The sequence below is a fragment of the Serinus canaria genome, chromosome 23 (genome assembly GCF_022539315.1).
Source record: "Serinus canaria isolate serCan28SL12 chromosome 23, serCan2020, whole genome shotgun sequence".
NCBI lineage: Eukaryota > Metazoa > Chordata > Aves > Passeriformes > Fringillidae > Serinus > Serinus canaria.
Window position 1 is genome coordinate 902,703 of NC_066336.1, and position 18,609 is coordinate 921,311.

Consider the following 18,609-nt stretch of genomic DNA (forward strand, 5'->3'; position numbering starts at 1 on the left):
GCTGGGGGTGCTGCCCTGGAGAGGAGAAGGCTCCAGGGAGAGCTGAGAGCCCCTGCAGGGCCTGAAGGGGCTCCAGGAGAGCTGCAGAGGGACTGGGGACAAGGATGGAGGGACAGGAGCCAGGGAATGGCTGCCAGTGCCAGAGGGCAGGGCTGGATGGGATCTTGGCAATTGGGAATTGTTCCCTGGCAGGGTGGGGAGGGGCTGGGCTGGAATTGCCAGAGCAGCTGGGGCTGCCCCTGGATCCCTGGCAGTGCCCAAGGCCAGGCTGGACATTGGGGCTGGGAGCACCTGGCACAGTGGGAGGTGTCCCTGGCACAGTGGGAGGGGTCCCTGGCACAGGGGGAGGGGTCCCTGGCACACGGGGAGGGGTCCCTGGCACAGTGGGAGGGGTCCCTGGCACACGGGGAGGGGTCCCTGGCACAGGGGGAGGTGTCCCTGGCACAGGGGGAGGGGTCCCTGGCACAGTGGGAGGGGTCCCTGCCATGGCAGAGGTGGCACTGGAGGGGATTTAAGGTCTCTTCCCACCCAAACCATTCCATGATATAAAATGGGGAAATCTGGGGCATTCAGAGCCCTGAGGAAGGAGGTGGCAGTGTTAAGGAAGGAAAAAAATCTAAAAAGAATTTAAAAAAATATTTAAAAGCCACCCCCACGTTAATCACCTGAGCTGCCTGGGGAAGGGAAGTGCCCCAAAGCAGAACAGCACCAGCTGAAACTTTCCTTTGACTTTTATAATTACAGAATAGAAAAGAAATCCTCGATTCACGTTACAAAGACGGGCTCATAGAAAACCAAGCCAACGGAACAGAAACACCCAAGGTCCTGGAGAGCCGTGCCCGGCTCCTGTGGAGCCCGGGGGAGGGAGGGAGGCTCTTCCCAAGAGCTTTAATGCAGTGAGCTCTTCCTGCTGCTTCCTGCTGGGTTTGGGAAGGGTTGGGAGCAGGGCAGTGTCTGCCTGTCCATCCCATCCCATCCCAGAGCAGGTCAGTGCAGCATCCTTGGTCCTGGAGAGGAAAATAAACCCCAAAGATGCTGCTGGCCCCAGGGCTTGGGGATGGGGATATGTTCTGGGGGATGAGGGGGATCGCTGCCAGAACAAACCACGGTTTTCCATGGAAAAAAGAGGGGCAAAGGGTGGAAAATTATTGCCTGTAGAGTTCACAGCTTGGCTGGAGGTGGCGAAGGGCTGTGGGGGCTCAGCCCATCCCAGCTCCCGGGCCCTGGCACTTCCAGGGCTCCTTGTTGGGAAGGGCCAAAAAACCATTCCAGGGTGTAAAAAATTCCCCTGGCACTGGAGGAGAAACAGTTGGGAGGTGAAATCCACCCACATTCCCCAGCTCCCTCCCAGGGGAGCAGGGTGGGCTTCAGAGCAGATCCAGGGGTTCTGGAGGAGCCGCATCCCACGGAAAGGAGAGCGAGGAGGTTCTGGGGAGCTGGGACACTCCAGGAAACTCCTTTTCTTTTCCTTCCACTTCCTTCCAAGGCTTTTCCTTCCCAGCTGATCTTCCTCCTGCAAAGCAATCCCTGCCCAACCCACCTCACACCCCCCAAAACCCTCCCCCCGTGCCGGTGTCCCTGTGCCGCTGGAGCCGATGGATGAACGTGGACCAGGGTGGGATCCCCAGCCCTGAGCGAGGTTTGGGGGGCCCTGGGGGGTCCCAGCGATGCTGAAGGCACGGTGTCAGCCTTGGGGGGGTGGGGCCCGGCTCAGCCAGAGTCTACTCAGGCACTTTAAATTAAATACAAACCCAAAGAAATGATTGGAAAGAAAAAGATCCCAAAGCAACCCAAAACATTCATCCGATCGTTGGAAGGGCTGGGAGGGGGCTGGGCTGCGGCAGCCTCGGGGACCGATCCCAGCTCGGAGCAAGGCCCCCAGAACGTGGGAGGGAGGGGGTGCAGGGGGATTCAGGGTCCTGTGTGTCCCCGTGTCCCCAAAGCCGGGGTCGAGGCGATGCTGACGGACGGATCCGACTCCTCGGAGCGCCCCAGAGCGAGTCCCTGCTCTGCTGCTCCATCCCGGCGCGGGGGCGGGAGAATCCCTGCGGGAGCGCAGATCCCGGGCTTGGAGCCAGTCTGAGCCAGAGCCGGAGTGTCGGGAAAGTGTCCCGAGCCCGCCTGTCCCCAGGGCGGTGCCTGTCCCTGTCCCTGTCCCTGTCCCTGTCCCTGTCCCTGTCCCTGTCCCTGTCCCTGTCCCTGTCCCGAACCCGCTCCGCTGCTCCAAGGAAGAGCCAGGCTGGGAGAGCACATCCAGCGGTGTCCCGTGAGCGCTGCCACCTCCGCGCTGTCCCCGTGTCCCCACGGCGGGCAGGGGGAGCCCAGGGGTGGCACAGCCCCCGCGGCTGGAGCTGTCGCGATGTCCCGGGCTGCAGCAGGGGACAGGCGCTCGCCGTGGTGGCCCCGTCGCGCCGGGGGTGGTGGCATCAGGGGGTGGTGGCACCGCGGGGTCCTGGCGCCGCTGGCTCCGGTTATCCCGAGCTGGAAGAGAGGGACAGGGCTGGGAGAGAGCCCGCGGAGAGTCCCCAGGTGGGGACAAAGAGGCACAAAGGGACAAAGAGGGGACAGCAGGGGTTGGGAGAGAGCCCGCGGAGTGTCCCCACGTGGGGACAAAGAGGCGCGGCCAGCGGGGGACAGGGACCTCTCATGGGGTCACTGCTCTCTCCCACCCCCAGAAGTGTCACAGAGTGCTGGGGAGCAGGGCGGGTGTCCCCTCGCACGGGGACACCGAGCTCCTGGGGTTCATCCCTCTCTCTTCTTGTCCTGTCTATTATAATCTTATTTTTAATCTTTATTTTTATTTTTATTTTTGGTTTTGGGGTTTTATTTTTATTATTGTTGTTATTATAATCAGCATTGCTATCGTTGTTATTATTAATAATTTAATTGTTGATATTATTAATACTACTAATAATACAGTCGCTACTGCTGCTATTGCTAGTATTATTATTATTATTCTTATTATCTTTTGCTTGATTTCAGTTATCAAACTGTTGTTACCCCACAGGTTCTCCCTGTTATTGTTGTTGCTATTTTTATTTTTATTGATAATAATACAGCTCCTCCTACAACTGTTATGACTACTACTATTATATATTTATATATATATTTGGAATCATCTGCCCAGGGAGGTGGTGGAGTCACCATCCCTGGATGTTTTCAAAAAAAGACTGGATGTGGCACTTAGTGCCATGACCTGTTAGAACATGGGTTGGACTCGATGATCTTAAAGGTCCCTTCCAACCTAGAAATTCTGCGATTCTGTGATTCTGTATTACTATTATTCCTGTTATTATATATTCTTTAATTTCAGTTATTAAACTGTTGTTACCACACAGGGAGGGACCAGCCCCGAGCAGGGGGCACAGCACCCATGGGTGCTCCCCTCCACCCCATCAGTGTCCCCAGGGAGGGCCCAGCAGTGTCGCAGACGGATTTGTCCCCTCCCAGCCTCTCTCTGCCTCCCTGATGGCATCTCCTGCCCTTCAATTTGCATACAAGGCTTAAAATATAATTAATTTTTGGCAGCGAGCAGAGCCCGCTGGAGGTTAATCCCTTTAGATCTGCGAGCCTCATCTCGCTGGAGTGTTTATGGAGCTCGGCTTAGCGGGGAAGGGAGAGCGAGGAGGAGCCGGCTCCGGTTATCTGGAGAGCCGCTGCTGCCCCGGACACCGGCGGGGGAAGCTCAGCGAACAAAACCCAGCGAACAAATCCCAGCGAACAAAACCCGAGCGAGGGGGATCCTCCCCAAAGCGCCCGGCCACGCTCGGGTGGAGCCCGGGGATTTGCGGGGAGGATGCCCAGCCCCAAATCTGGGCACACGGAGGGTCCCGCACCCCTGAGCACCCCGGGACTCACGTGTAGAGCGGCTGTAGCTGCAGGTGCGACGTCTTCTGGGGTGCCTGGTACCCGTAGGAGTCAAAGCCGCCGATGAAATCAACTGGGGAGAGGCGGGAGAGCAGCGGGGTGAGCCCGGAAGGGCAGCAGGGAGATCCCCACGGGGAGGGGAACATCCCTGCACCCAGGGAAATGTGACACCCAGGGAAATGCGACTGCTCAGGGCGAAATTGGGAAATCCTCAGAGCCCCTGCAGGGCCTGAAGGGGCTCCAGGAGAGCTGCAGAGGGACTGGGGACAAGGATGGAGGGACAGGAGCCAGGGAATGGCTGCCAGTGCCAGAGGGCAGGGCTGGATGGGATCTTGGCAATTGGGAATTGTTCCCTGGCAGGGTGGGGAGGGGCTGGGCTGGAATTGCCAGAGCAGCTGGGGCTGCCCCTGGATCCCTGGCAGTGCCCAAGGCCGGGCTGGACATTGGGGCTGGGAGCACCTGGCACAGTGGGAGGGGTCCCTGGCACAGTGGGAGGGGTCCCTGGCACAGTGGGAGGGGTCCCTGCCATGGCAGGGGTGACACTGGGTGGGATTCAAGGTCCCCTCCCACCCAAACCATTCCGTGATTCGGTGATCCTGAGCTACCCCAGCATCCTGGGGAACCCCAGTGCTGCATTCCCAAGGGAATAAATCAGAACCACAAACGGGATCAGACCAGAAGGGACCGCTGGTGGTCACACAGCCCAACCCCCAACTCGAGCAGGGTCCCGCGGACATTTGGAATTCTGTCCAGGCAGCTTGGAGACCCCACAGGCTCTCTGGGCAGCCTGGAATGGAGCATCCAGGGAGGCACAGGGGCACCCCCGGCCAGGGCTTCACCCCAGGGAACAGCAGCCGGGATCGTGACACATCCCGGGAAAACACCGGGGGAAGGAGCCGGAGCAGCTCCCGCGATGGGGGCGGTTCTGTCCCGGTCCGGTCCGTTCCGTTCCGGTCCGTTCTCCCCCAGCAGAGCCCCGCTGGACAGAGAGGGCGCGGTTCCCTCCCCTGCCCGCGGGGTGGGCATTCAGCATTTCGGGAGAGTTATGGGGGAATTCGCGCTCCTTTGGGGCTGTCACCTCGGGGGATTGCAGCTTTTACCGCTGGGGTTTCCAGCCTGGAGGCTCATCCCGCTCCGAGCCCGTTCCCGGGAGGATCAGAGCCTGGCCCCTCATCCCGAGAGGGGCCAAGGCAGCTCTGGGGGGCTGGGGGTGCCCTGGGGGGTTCTAGGGCTGCCCTGGGTGGGTGGACATGCTCCAGCTTCTCACAGATCCCCCTGTGTTTCCCTCTCCCTGGCACAGTAGCACAGGGATGGACTCCAGGTGCAGCCAGGCTGGGAATTCCAACCTTTCCAGGATCCCCAGCACCACCCAAGTTCCCAAATCCCACACTGGGGTGGGTTATCCATGGGTGTCTGAGAGCTGAGAGCTCCAGGGGAGAGCCCCCCTCTCCTGGAATATTTCCCTTCCTGACTCAATATTACACCAGCTCTCGATTTTGACGCCATCCATCCATTTCCAAATCTAATAAGATATTCCATTAAAAAGATGCATTTGCATCCCGGGCTGAGGCAGCATTAATATTAAAATTGTGTTGGATGCAGAGTTGTGGGAGTGCTAACGTGCTCCAGAGCTGCCAGCGCTGGATAAACCCTTTGGAAAGGAGCTGTTCCCCCAGGCAGAGGCCAATTCCCCACGGAGATGTTTAATTTCCATGGGAAAGGAGGGAAAACACGGAGGTGCTGCAGCCCTGGGCTGGGCTGGGACCACCTGTGGGCATGGGGGGGGCTGATCCCTGTGCTGATCCCTGTGCTGATCCCTGGGCTGATCCCGGTGCTGATCCCGGTGCTGATCCCTGGGCTGAGGCCGGTGCTGATCCCTGTGCTGAGCCTGGGCTGATCCCGGTGCTGATCCCGGTGCTGATCCCTGTGCTGAGCCCGGGCTATCCCTGTGCTGATCCCTGTGCTGATCCCTGTGCTGATCCCTGTGCTGAGCCCGGGCTAATCCCTGTGCTGATCCCTGTGCTGATCCCTGGGCTGATCCCTGGGCTGATCCCGGGCTGATCCCGGTGCTGATCCCTGGGCTGATCCCTGTGCTGATCCCTGTGCTGATCCCTGTGCTGAGCCCGGTGCTGATCCCTGTGCTGAGCCTGGGCTGATCCCGGTGCTGATCCCGGTGCTGATCCCTGGGCTGATCCCGGTGCTGATTCCCATGCTGAGCCCGGGGAAGGGGCACATCCGGGTGGTTGTGGCCCAGCCCTGCAGGGATCTGCCAGCTGGTGGGAATTAATTAATGGCAGATGAGCTTTTAATGCACTTGGACAGCCACAGCCTCGACCACCTGGTTCACTGGGCCGGGCGCTTCCCGAGGGGGTTTGCAGGGATCGGGGTGGGAGCAGGAGGAGCAGTACAGACTGGACAGAAGTTTGCCTTCACTTTGCCTAAAATGCTGTTTTCCCCCCGGTTTGGGGTGAAAACCTGGCAGTGGGGACACAGCCCGGGGGACACAGTGTCCCCAAGTCGCTGTGGCTGTCAAGGGGGAAGGGAGGTGACAGCTGCCCCATTCACACCCCAGCAGCTCTGCCTCACCAGGGGTGGGAAAATGGGGCAACAACCCAACTAAAGGGATTTCCTCAGCTGCCTGGGACCCGGGCATTGCTTCCCCAGAGCCCACTGGGAGCTGCCATCCCGTTCAGGGTGGCACCAGGTGAGGACCTGTGCCCCTGTCCCCCGGCCAAGGCACTTACAGCTGTCCTCCTCCTCCAGGAACACTTTGCTGACGTAGCAGGCGTAGACGAAGCCGAAGAGCTGGGGAGAAACAGGGCAGGGAGAGGCTGGGTATGGGGTCATGGGCAGCACAACGGGCACGGTGCCACTGGGGGCACGGCTGGGGGGCCTGGCAGTGACCTGGGGGCTTGGGGGTGACCTGGGGGCACTGGGGGTGACCTGGGGGGACTGACAGTGACCTGAGGGCCGGGAGCAGCCAGAGCCCATCCCGGTGCAGTTTGGGGTGCAGCAGGGTTGGCTGGATTCAGCTGCACAAGGGGGGCCCCTAAGGGGGCCGGAGCTGGCACCCCACAGAGGGTGCTGAGCCCCACCCAGGGCTGGGAGCCCCTATGGGGACCCCGATTCCCCTTAAAGCTCCATTTTAGGGAGCTCTGGCTCCAGGTGTGTCCCATTGCCACCCCCCCCCCACAGGGGGTGACAGTCACCGGTGAGAGGGGACCCTCCCTCCCGGCAGGCAGCACATTCCAGCAGCTCATTCCCAGGGAGTGGTTCCTCCATCCCCGCAGCATCCAGCCCTCAACCTGACAAGTTTTGGGGTGGGCACACCCCTGGGGTGCTGGCAGGGCTCTGTCTGCTCCTCTCTGGGTGACAGAAATGCGTGACAGGGGCACACGGCTCCTCCGCTCTGCCCGGTGCCAGCACCCCGCCGGTGCCGCGGCGGTGTGGGATGAGGGAGAGGAGGGCGCCCTTACCGCCAGGAAGATCTGCGTGGCGCTGCTCACCACCTCGATGTACTGGTAGTCGAGCAGGCAGCCGCTGACCGTGATGACGTGGTGGTCCTCGGGAGCCAGCTTGGAGTTGAGCACCGGCGTCACCAGGCAGCCAGGGCCGTTCTCCATCCACCACGAGCGGTGCAGGGACGTGTTGAAGGTCATGATGAAATCTCGGTCCTGCAGGAGGAGGAGGAGGAGGAGAAGGGAGAGAAGAAGGAGGAGGAGGAGAAAGAAGGAAGAAGAAAAAAAAGAAGAAGAAAGAAGAAAAGAAAGAAGAAGAAAGAAAGAAGAAGACAAGAAAGAAGAAAGAAGAAAGAAGAAAGAAGAAAGAAGAAGAAAGAAGAAAAAAGAAAGAAAAAAGAAGAAAGAAGAAAGAAGAAAGAAAGAAGAAGAAAGAAAGAAAGAAGAAAAGAAGAGCAAGAGAAGAAAGAAGAAGAAGAAAGAAAAGAAGAGGAAGAAAGAGGAGAAAGAAGAAAGGAAAGAATAAAGAAAAAAAAAAAGGAAGAAAGAAGAAAGAAGAAAAGAGAAGAAGAAGAGAAGAAGAAAGAGGAAGAAAGAGGAAGAAAGAAGAAAGGAAAGAATAAAAGAAAAAAGAAAAAGGAAGAAGAGAAGAAAGAAGAAAGAAGAGAAGAAAGAAGAGAAGAAAGAAGAGAAGAAAGAAGAGAAGAAAGAAGAATGGTGGATCCGAGGCTCTTTGCAGGACGGCTGGACAGTACATGGGTTTTCCCAAGGCAAGGATGCTCCCTGGGGTCAGAGCAGGGCATCTCCCTGAGCCCCAGCCCTGGGGTTTGGGGCTTCCTCCCGTGCTGGCACCGTGGGCACCTGCTCAGGCAGCACCTGGAGGATGCCCAGGTGGCAGGGTGGGTGTCACAGAGCGGCAGGGAGGGTGTTTGTGATGGTGCCTCCTGCCACCCCAGGGATGGGAGCAGGGCAGCAGGCCATCAGTGTGTTCCAGGGATGCAGGGCAGCCCCTGCTGCTCCCCCTGGGCTTTTGGGCTGCCATGCCCTCATGCCACTCCCAGGGAGCCTTGCAGGGTCCCCTCCCCTCCTTGTCAGCCCCTCACAAGCTCTGGGGCTCTGCCTGGGTCCTCTCCAGCAGCTGTGGGGTGACCTTGGGCAGGCAGCAGCCCCCTGCAGGGGGGTGATCCTCAGCCCCTGGCTGCCCCTGTCCACCCCGTGAGGGTCCCCCTGGGGACCCCCCAGCCCCCAGAGAGCCCCCCCGGCTGTGCTGGAGCCGATCATCCCCCGCAGGAAATCACCGATCTGGAATTAAAAGATTTTTGCTGCTGGAGGCGGCAAAAACCCCGAGAGGGAGCGAGTGGGTTTGTGTTTGTGGAGCTGGAGGATGTGGCTGAGGCGCAGGGAAGAGCGGGAGCTGTGACGGGCACCGGGATTTCCACAAAAACCCGCGGTGGGAGGGAATCCTCCCCCTCTCCCCACCGTGCTGCGCGCCCAGCGCTCCGGGAGAGCCTCAAATGCCCTGGAGGTGCTCGGGGAGAAGTTCCAGCCATGGAGCACCCAGGAGGCTTCGCCCTGCTCGGGGAAGCGAGGGGAGAGCGGAGCTGGCTGTCCCCAGCCCTCCGTGATGTCCCCAGAGCCGGGGAGGGACGCGCAGGGACCGCGACCCCGGGATCAAAGGTTCCCTCAGAGCACCCGGTGCTGCCCCATCCCCGCGGGAAGTTTTGCTCTTTTTGGTGTAAAAATGAAATTTTGAAATTTAACAGCGCGGGGTGCGGTGGAGGCACAGCCCCGTCACAGCCTCACCCCATGGCCGGCAGGGTGACGTCCCAAAGCCGGGGATGATGATCCCATGAGCCCAAGAAATCCCAGGAAAATTGGGAATTTACAGCAAGGGGGTCCCCTCCTCCCACCCACGGCCCTCCCCATCCTTGCAGCCCCGGGGAGGCGCCCCCGGCATCCGCTTTGCTGCGGGGCTGGGGCACCCCCGGGCCCTGGGGAGAAGGAAGGGGAGGAGGAAGAGGACGAGGAGGAGGATGAGGAGCGCAAGGGCGCGACAGCAGGGAAGACGGAGGGCAGGAGGATGCAGGGAGGAAGAGGAGGAAGGTGGGGGCGTTACCTGTGACAAGCGCCCGACCTCCAGGTAGAAGCAGATGATGAAGGCGTTCCAGCCGACCCACAGCACCAACCACACCGCATACTGCGAGAGGAGACGGCTCAGGGCACGGGCCGTCCCGCCCCCTGCACCCCCTCCAGCCCCCCCAGCCCCCCTGCACCCGCTCCAGGACCCCCAGCCCCCTGCACCCCCTCCAGCCCTCCCCCAGCCCCCCTGCACCCCCTCCCGCCCCCTGCACCCCTCCAGCCCCCCCAGCCCCCCTGCCCCCCTCCCAGTCCCACCACCCCGCCCCCCTGCACCCCTTCTCCCCCCCCAGCCCCCCCAGCCCTCTGCACCGCCCCTCCAGCTCCCCTCAGCGCCCCAGCCCCCTCCCCTTGACCCCTCATCCTCTTCCCCCCTCCAGGCTCCCCCCAGCCCCCTGCACCCCCGCCTGCCCCTCCAGGCCCCCTGCCCACCCCCCTGCTCCCCCCAGCCCCTGCACCCCATCCCCACCCCCGCCCCCCCCCCCTGCCCCCCTCCATCCCCCCCTTCCAGCGCCCCCTCCAGCCCCCTCAGCCCTCTGCACCCCCTCCAGCCCCCCAGCCCCCTGCACCCCCTCCAGCCCTGCCCCGCCCGCTGCATCCAGGGGTCCGGGTTGGGATGGTGGAATCACAAAATCCCAGCACGGTTTGGGCTGGGAGGGACCTTAAAGTTCATCAATTAGGGGAGAGCCCACGGGGGCCCCAGGCATCAACCCAGGCTGAGTTAGTGAGCCCTAATTACAGGGCAGAATTAATGAGGTGGGGAAGGTGCTTGCTGTGTCCTCAGTTTGCCCACCCATAAAACTCCAAATACTCCTTGAATTTCCTTTGTGAGGGCTCTAATTCCCACCCCTGCCATGGCAAGGACACCTCCCAAATCCCTCTGTCCCACTCCAAGCCCTGTCCAGCTGGGCCTTGGGCACTGGCAGGGATGGAGCAGCCACAGCTTCTGTGTTCCCAGGGGGACAGGAGGGACTTGGGGCTGAGCCCCCAGGGCTGACAGTGCTGCATCCCCAGGGTGGTACCCACCATCATGAGGTATCTGGATCTGTACTGGATGGTCCCAAAAATACCCAAAATCACGGCCATGATGTGCAGGAAGTTGGCCAGGATGGGGGCCCACTGGTATCCCAGGAAATCAAAGATCTGCCTCTCCAGAGCAGCGACCTGCAACAGAGCAGAGGGGGCAGGGATCAGGGCTGGGCACCCCCGGGGTGCTGAGGGCAGGGAGCAGCTGGGAATCACTGGGAATTCCGTGCATAACGGGTTTGGGTAGGCTGGAATGTCCCTGTGGTGCACTGGCCAGCAGGACCGGGGTTATTGGGTGTGTGCCGTGATTTCAGGGTTTACCTCAGAACCCTGGCTCCCTCCCCTGAAGATTCCCCCCCAGCTGTGTCAGTCACCTCTCCTTCCCCCTCCCTGACCCCTCCCAGCACTGTCTGTCAGTCCTGGCATTCCAGAAGGGCTCCAGTGATTGGCAGGTTCAAAGGATGCCCTCTACCCCCGGGGGCACTGGGCCATCCAGGTGTCCTTTGTCCCTTGAGACCTCCCCTCCTGTCCCTGCCTGGTGGCTCCCTGCCCCTTCCCTGCCCTCTCCCCGGGGTTAAAAGGAGCAGCACCCACGGGGTCAGGAGTTCTGCTGGAGCTGGGGCTGGGTTCAGAGGCTGCGGGCCAGAACAAAGCTCTGGATCCAAACCCTCCATCAGAACCCACTCCTTTCCTTCCCCATGGCCTTAAAGCTTCTCTGGCAGAGGGAAACCCGAGGAGCAGCCCCTGAGATGGGGGGAAGCTCCATCCTGCAGCCACCAGAGCTCCTGCACACCTGGACTTGTCCCCACGTGCCCAGCTGGAGCCCTCAGCCAGCCCAAAGTGTCTGTGGGGTGAAACACCACCCAGCCATGGCCAAAAGTGTCTGTGGGGTGAAACACCACCCAGCCATGGCCAAAAGTGTCTGTGGGGTGAAACACCACACAGCCATGGCCAAAAGTGTCCAAAAGAAACCCTTCCCAGGTTTCTTTTCCTGAGAAACAGCTTGGAAATCTGACTGCAAGGTGGGGAGTGCTGGGTGAACCCCCAAGACCCAGCACCCTGGGAAAGCAGGAACCTTCCTGCCCAGCAGCTCCTCCTGGAACCAGAGAATTCCAGAATGGTCTGTGTTGGAAAGGACCTTAAATGACCTTAAATCCCATCCCACTCCCATGGCAGGGACCCCTCCCACTGTGTCAGGGACCCCTCCCACTGTGCCAGGGACCCCTCCCACTGTGCCAGGGACCCCTCCCCGTGTGCCAGGGACCCCTCCCACTGTGCCAGGGACCCCTCCCACTGTGCCAGGTGCTCCCAGCCCCAATGTCCAGCCTGGCCTTGGGCACTGCCAGGGATCCAGGGGCAGCCCCAGCTGCTCTGGCAATTCCAGCCCAGCCCCTCCCCACCCTGCCAGGGAACAATTCCCAATTCCAAAGATCCCATCCAGCCCTGCCCTCTGGCACTGGCAGCCATTCCCTGGCTCCTGTCCCTCCATCCTTGTCTCCAGTCCCTCTGCAGCTCTCCTGGAGCCCCTTCAGGCCCTGCAGGGGCTCTCAGCTCTCCCTGGACCCTTCTCTCTCTTCCTGGACCTGCACCTGGCGCTGGGCAGGATCTTGGTGCAGGCAGGACGCTGCTCCCGCCTCCAGCTGCTCTTCAGCCCCGCAGCAGCATCTGCACCTCGGGCTGAGCTCTGAGCTCCCCTCCGGGCCGGGCAGGGCCGCTGGCCCTCCGATGGGTCATTACCCCGCAGCCGGGTGATTTCCTCCTGCTGGCCAAATGCCCGAGGCTCGCCGGGGATTTAACTTTTCATTCGGCCGCGTTTGGAGGAGATTTGGCCGTTCTGACTCCTCGTGTGCCGAAGATGCTGCGAGAGCCTCGCTCACCCCGTCCCTGAGCCGCAGCCATCTCTGGGAGTTCTGGCCCCCAAAACCCATCGGGGTTCGGGGAGGAACCCCCCGGGGCAGCGCTGGGCAGGGCAGAGGGATGCCCGAGCCGTGAGGAATCTTCTCCACAGCCCCGGGGCTGATGGAGCATCCCTGGAGCTCCCCCCAGCCCAGGGACAGCCGCGCCCGGCGCCTCCCCAAAGGTGCTCCAGGACCCCAAATTCCCACCCCGACCCCCTAGCAGGCTCCCCCCTCCCCCGGCCCCTCTTTTTGAGGCAGTTCGGGGCATTTTGGCTGTGCCAGTGCCCTCCCTTGCCCATGAGGAGCCCCAGGAGCCGTGGGAAGCGGCTCCACCCCGCAGCCCCGGGAGGGGGAATCGGCCGCGATTCGGAGGAGAAGAGAGCACGGTTGGTTATCAGAGAGGTGCAAACACCGCTGTGAGCCCAGGGACTTCATTTAATGGCTTGGAAACAAGTTCCTGACCTACTTCCATCTGCAAAAACCTTCCTAAAATCACAGATGGAAAGAAATAAAGGGCACCAATCCCTCTCCAGCATCGGGCAGGGAGGAGCAGGATGAGGCCCCAGCTGGAAAGAGGCCCCGATGCCGGAGCAAAACCACAGCAGGAGTGGAAATTGGGGTGAAAGAGGCACAAATGGGGTTCTTTTCCTGCTGGGACAATCCCTGGTGGATGCCTCAGGTTTTGGGGCCCCTTTGACCCCTCCCAGATGGGAGCTTTCAAAGCATCCTGGTCCCTGGGATGTGGTTCCGGGGACACTTGGTGTGCCCAGGGCCCCTCAGCACCCGGTGCCCACCCCACGGCTTCCCCTCCTCTCTCCCATTGGATCCCCCCTCCCCTTTCCCAGTTTTTTATTTATTTCATTTCCCCGCATCCGGTGGTGTTGCCATGGGAACGCAGCCCCGGCTGGATGCGCCTGTCTGGCCGCCGCACCCGGGGATCCCGCTGGAATCTGCCCCATGGGATGAACCCCTGGGGGCGGCCCCACCCCTGGCACCCCTCGGGGTGCCACCCCTTGGGTGCCCTCCAAGCCCTGCTCCCACATCCGTGCTCCTGGCTCCGTCCATCCCTGAGGTTCCACCAGGGAGGGAGGGTTGGGAAATGCAGTCTTAGGGGGCCAAATTGCCATAAATTATTATTATATTATTATTATTATTATTATTATATTATTATTATTATTATATTATTATATTATTATTATTATTATTATTATTATTATTATTATTATTATTATTATTATTATTATTTCCACTAAATGTAGCTGATCAAACCCAGCCCATCCTGTTCTGGCTCCATCACAGGAGAGGGAAACTGAGGCACAGCATAGAGGTACAACCCCGACCCCCCAAACCTTCTGAGATGCTGGCACCGCTGAAATCCAGGGAATCTGGTGTTCCCCATGGACAGGGGACGCTCCACGATCACCTCCCGATGATTCTCACCAGGAGGAAGCTCCTCCTCATTTCCACCCCTCAAACAAAGCCCTGGGCCCCCTCAGCTCCCAGACTGTGGGGTCTGGGTGGATTCGGTTCCAATATCCCCATAAGAATCCTGGGAATTTTGATCGTTTGGGATTTTTTTTTCCTTGAAAACACCACAAATTCCCGATTTCCCCAGGAGCAGGCTGATCTAACCGATTGACCTCTGACAAAGCATCTCCTTAACTCTGACACAAAATAGCATTTATATTTCACTGAGCTTCAGCACAACGCCCCAGCTCCCGCTGGCAGCATCCCACAAACGCTGCCGTGAGATCCCTTCCCCTCCTGCCTCCCTGCCGGGAAACTTTTCCACGCCGAGGGAAAGCCGAGGCGATCGAAGCAGCTCAATTTCCTGCCCGCCCATCGCGGCGCTGCCCTCCCGCACAGCGGGCTGGATGCTCCCGCGGGGAATCGCTCCATCCATCCCCCGGGAACTGCCGCTGCTCCCGCAGGAGGGAGCCGGGGTGGATATTCCAGCGGGGAATCGCTCCATCCATCCCCCGGGAACTGCCGCTGCTCCCGCAGGAGGGAGCCGGGGTGGATATTCCAGCCGGGAATCGCCCCATCCATCCCCCGGGAACTGCCGCTGCTCCCGCAGGAGGGAGCCGGGGTGGATATTCCAGCCGGGAATCGCCCCATCCATCCCCTGGGAACTGCCGCTGCTCCCGCAGGAGGGAGCTGGGGTGGATATTCCAGCCGGGAATCGCCCCATCCATCCCCTGGGAACTGCCGCTGCTCCCGCAGGAGGGAGCCGGGGTGGATATTCCAGCCGGGAATCGCCCCATCCATCCCCCGGGAACTGCCGCTGCTCCCGCAGGAGGGAGCCGGGGTGGATAATCCAGCCGGGAATCGCTCCATCCATCCCCCGGGAACTGCCGCTGCTCCCGCAGGAGGGAGCCGGGGTGGTCCCGGTCATCCCGGGCTGGGGCTCAGCACCCCCCCAGCGCCACCTTGCAGTGACCTTGGCAAGCCCAGGGTGCCCTGGTGGGGGGACACGGGGTGGTGGCACTTGTGGGAGGGGGTGACAGGGTGCCAGGAGTGTTCCTGGAGAGGGGAATGCTGTGGGAGCAGCCCGGGGGGAAACTGAGGCACGGGGCTGTGACCACAACTGGACCCAGCATTCCAGTGAGGCTGAGCCTGCCCTGCTATGCCTCAGTTTCCCTGGAAAACAGCCTGGTTCCTGCTCAGCATCCGCTCTCCCGGCCAGGGGGAGCAGCTCCATGGAGCAGGGCCTTAGGGAAACTGAGGCACAGCAGAGTGCAGGGAAGCTCCAGCCCTGGAGAAAGGCTGTTCCTTGGGAACACCAAGCTGGGAGCTGCTCCAAACCCGAGGGAGCAGGGCTGGGACCTCTGGGGTGACCAGAGAGCCTGCTGTCCTCTCAGCCATCCCATCCCATCCCATCCCATCCCATCCCATCCCATCCCATCCCATCCCATCCCATCCCGTCCCGTCCCGCCCCGTCCCATCCCATCCCATCCCACTGTATCCTATTGTATCCCATCCATTCCCAATGCTGTCCATGCCAATCCCATCCCACACCATTCCATCAATTCCATGCATCCCATGTATTCCATCCCATATCTTACCATCCAATCTCATCCCACCCTTCCCATTTTGATCCCACTGTATCCCACTGTATCCCATTGTATCCCATCCATTCCCATTTCAATTCCACCCACATATGCATCCCAACATATCCCATCCCATCATATCCCACCTGTATCCCATTGTATCCCACACCACCCATCCATTCCCAACCCCATCCCATTCCATCCATTCTATGCATCCCACATATCCTACATATCCCATTGTATCCCACTGTATCCCGTCCATTCCCGATCCCATTCATGCTGATCCCATCATATTCTATCCATTCTATGCATTCCACATATCCCACATATCTCACTGTATCCCATTGTATCCCATGCATTCTGTGCACAGGGCACATCCCATCCCATTTTATCCCACTGTATCCCACTGTATCCCACTATATCTCACTGTATCTCATTGTATCCCATTGTATTCCATCCATTCCCAATCCCATTCATGCTGATCCCATCATATTCCATCCATTCTATGCATCCCACAAATCCCACTGTATCCCACTGTATCCCACAAATCCCACTGTATCCCACCGTATCCCACCGTATCCCACTGTATCCCACAAATCCCACTGTATCCCACTGTATCCCACCCATTCCCAGTCCTATTCCATCCATTCTATGCATCCCACAAATCCCACTGTATCCCACATATCCCACTGTATCCCACTGTATCCCATCCATTCCCAATCCCATTCATGCCAATCCCATCCCATTCCATCCATTCTATGCATCCCACATATCTCACTGTATCCCATTGTATCCCATGCATTCCGTGCATAGGGCATATCCCATCCCATCCTATTTTATCCCACTGTATCCCACTGTATCCCACTGTATCCCATCTATTGCCAGTCCTATTCCATCCATTCTGTGCATCCCACATTCCCATCCCATCCCAAATAAATCCCTGTCCCATCCAAGGTGGATCCCTGAGCCCCAGCTCAGCCTTGCAGGAATTTGTTATCCCGGGGACACTGGACTCCAATCCCAAACCCCATAAAGAAAATCGGGATTAATCCAGGACCCTCAACCAGGCATCCCCTTGGAGACTCCCAGCAGAAGCTGCTGAGAGGTGGAGAATTAACTACAAATGGAGGAAAAATCCCTAAAAAACCCCACAAGCAAATGGGGAATAACTCAGGGCTGAAACCTGGGGATGTTGGGTTATAATCTGCGGAATTTGGGGATGAAATGTAGGGAAATGTGGGTTTTTAAAACCTGGCAGATCTCGGGCCTTGGTTTGAGCAAGCTAGAGCTTAAATTTGGGAGGTTTTGGGCTTAAATTTGGGGAATCACTGGCTGAGATCTGGGGGAGCTGAGGGCTTAAACTTTGGGATCTAAGATTTAGGGCAGCCTGTGCTTTAATCTGGGTTTAGGATTTGGATTTGGGAATCTTGGTCTTAGATCTGGTGGATTTGGGGTTTAAATTTTGGGGGATTTGGTGGTTAAATTCGGGAGATCTTGGGTTTAAAATTGGAGGATTTTGTCCTTATATTTGGGGGATCTTGGGCCTTAAATTTGGGGGATTTGGGGCTTTAATATGGGGATCTTGGGCTCAATTTGAGAACCTTGAGTTTAAACTTCGGGGCACTGCACAGCCAGAGGGAATAAAAGGGAAACCTGGAGAGTTGTGGAGAGCCTGATTCCCTAGATCACAATTCCGGGAGTGAGACACAGACAAAGGCTGGGGCTGGATGTGGGAGGGGACCGGGCAGGGAAAAGCGAAGGAATGGGACAACCTGCTCCAAAAATTTGCCAAAGCCCAGCAGGACTGGGCAGGAGGGATGCCGGAGGAGATGCCCCAGCAGCCCGCGGTGGACACGGATTAAGCCGCAGGCAATTTCCATGCTAATTCTCCCGCTCCTGTTCTTTATCGTGCCATCTGGGAGAAGCCAGAGGTATTTTTCCTTGGCAAGGACCACCTCCCAAATCCCTCTGTCCCACTCCAAGCCCTGTCCAGCTGGGCCTTGGGCACTGGCAGGGATGGAGCAGCCACCAGCTTCTGTGTCCCAGGGGACAGGAGGGACTTGGGCTGAGCCCCCAGGGCTGACAGTGCTGCATCCCCAGGGTGGTACCCACCATCATGAGGTATCTGGATCTGTACTGGATGGTCCCAAAAATACCCAAAATCACGGCCATGATGTGCAGGAAGTTGGCCAGGATGGGGGCCCACTGGTATCCCAGGAAATCAAAGATCTGCCTCTCCAGAGCAGCGACTGCAACAGAGCAGAGGGGGCAGGGATCAGGGCTGGCACCCCCGGGTGCTGAGGGCAGGGAGCAGCTGGGAATCACTGGGAATTCCGTGCATAACGGGTTTGGGTAGGCTGGAATGTCCCTGTGGTGCACTGGCCAGCAGGACCGGGGTTATTGGGTGTGTGCCGTGATTTCAGAGTTTACCTCAGAACCCCGGCTCCCCCCCTGAAGATTCCCCCCAGCTGTGTCAGTCACCTCTCCTTCCCCCTCCCTGACCCCTCCCAGCACTGTCTGTCAGTCCTGGCATTCCAGAAGGGCTCCAGTGATTGGCAGGTTCAAAGGATGCCCTCTACCCCTGGGGGCACTGGGCCATCCAGGTGTCCTTTGTCCTTGAGACCTCCCTCCTGTCCTGGCTGGTGGCTCCCTGCCCCTTCCTGCCCTCTCCCCGGGGTTAAAAGGAGCAGCACCCACGGGGTCAGGAGTTCTGCTGGAGCTGGGGCTGGGTTCAGAGGCTGTGGGCCAGAACAAAGCTCTGGATCCAAACCCTCCAGCAGAACCCACTCCTTTCCTTCCCATGGCCTTAAAGCTTCTCTGGCAGAGGGAAACCCGAGGAGCAGACCCTGAGATGGGGGGAAGCTCCATCCTGCAGCCACCAGAGCTCCTGCACACCTGGACTTGTCCCCACCTGCCAGCTGGAGCCCCCAGCCAGCCAAAAGTGTCTGTGGGGTGAAACACCACCCAGCCATGGCCAAAAGTGTCTGTGGGGTGAAACACCACCCAGCCATGGCCAAAAGTGTCTGTGGGGTGAAACACCATCCAGCCATGGCCAAAAGTGTCCAAAAGAAACCCTTCCCAGGTTTCTTTTCCTGAGAAACAGCTTGGAAATCTGACTGCAAGGTGGGGAGTGCTGGGTGAACCCCCAAGACCCGGCACCCTGGGAAAGCAGGA

The 18,609-nt window shown here is 59.3% G+C and overlaps 1 protein-coding gene across 2 annotated transcripts in view; it reads right to left on the reverse strand.

The window, feature by feature from the left end:
* Window positions 1–713: 713 nt before the first annotated feature.
* Window positions 714–18,609, reverse strand: part of NKAIN1 (sodium/potassium transporting ATPase interacting 1) — a 41,010-nt gene continuing 23,114 nt past the window's right edge. Inside the window, exons 2-7 of one of the 2 annotated variants that reach the window (XM_050983176.1) lie at window positions 10,488–10,625; window positions 9,442–9,522; window positions 7,344–7,541; window positions 6,612–6,672; window positions 3,859–3,940; window positions 714–2,481 (exon numbers count right to left, since the gene is read on the reverse strand). In XM_050983176.1, coding sequence (XP_050839133.1) covers window positions 2,472–2,481; window positions 3,859–3,940; window positions 6,612–6,672; window positions 7,344–7,541; window positions 9,442–9,522; window positions 10,488–10,625 — 570 coding nt within the window. In that variant the 3' untranslated portion in view covers window positions 714–2,471. Of the gene's footprint in view, window positions 2,482–3,858; window positions 3,941–6,611; window positions 6,673–7,343; window positions 7,542–9,441; window positions 9,523–10,487; window positions 10,626–17,547; window positions 17,680–18,609 lie in introns of those variants that run through there. The other variant, XM_050983177.1, reaches the window with a different exon arrangement.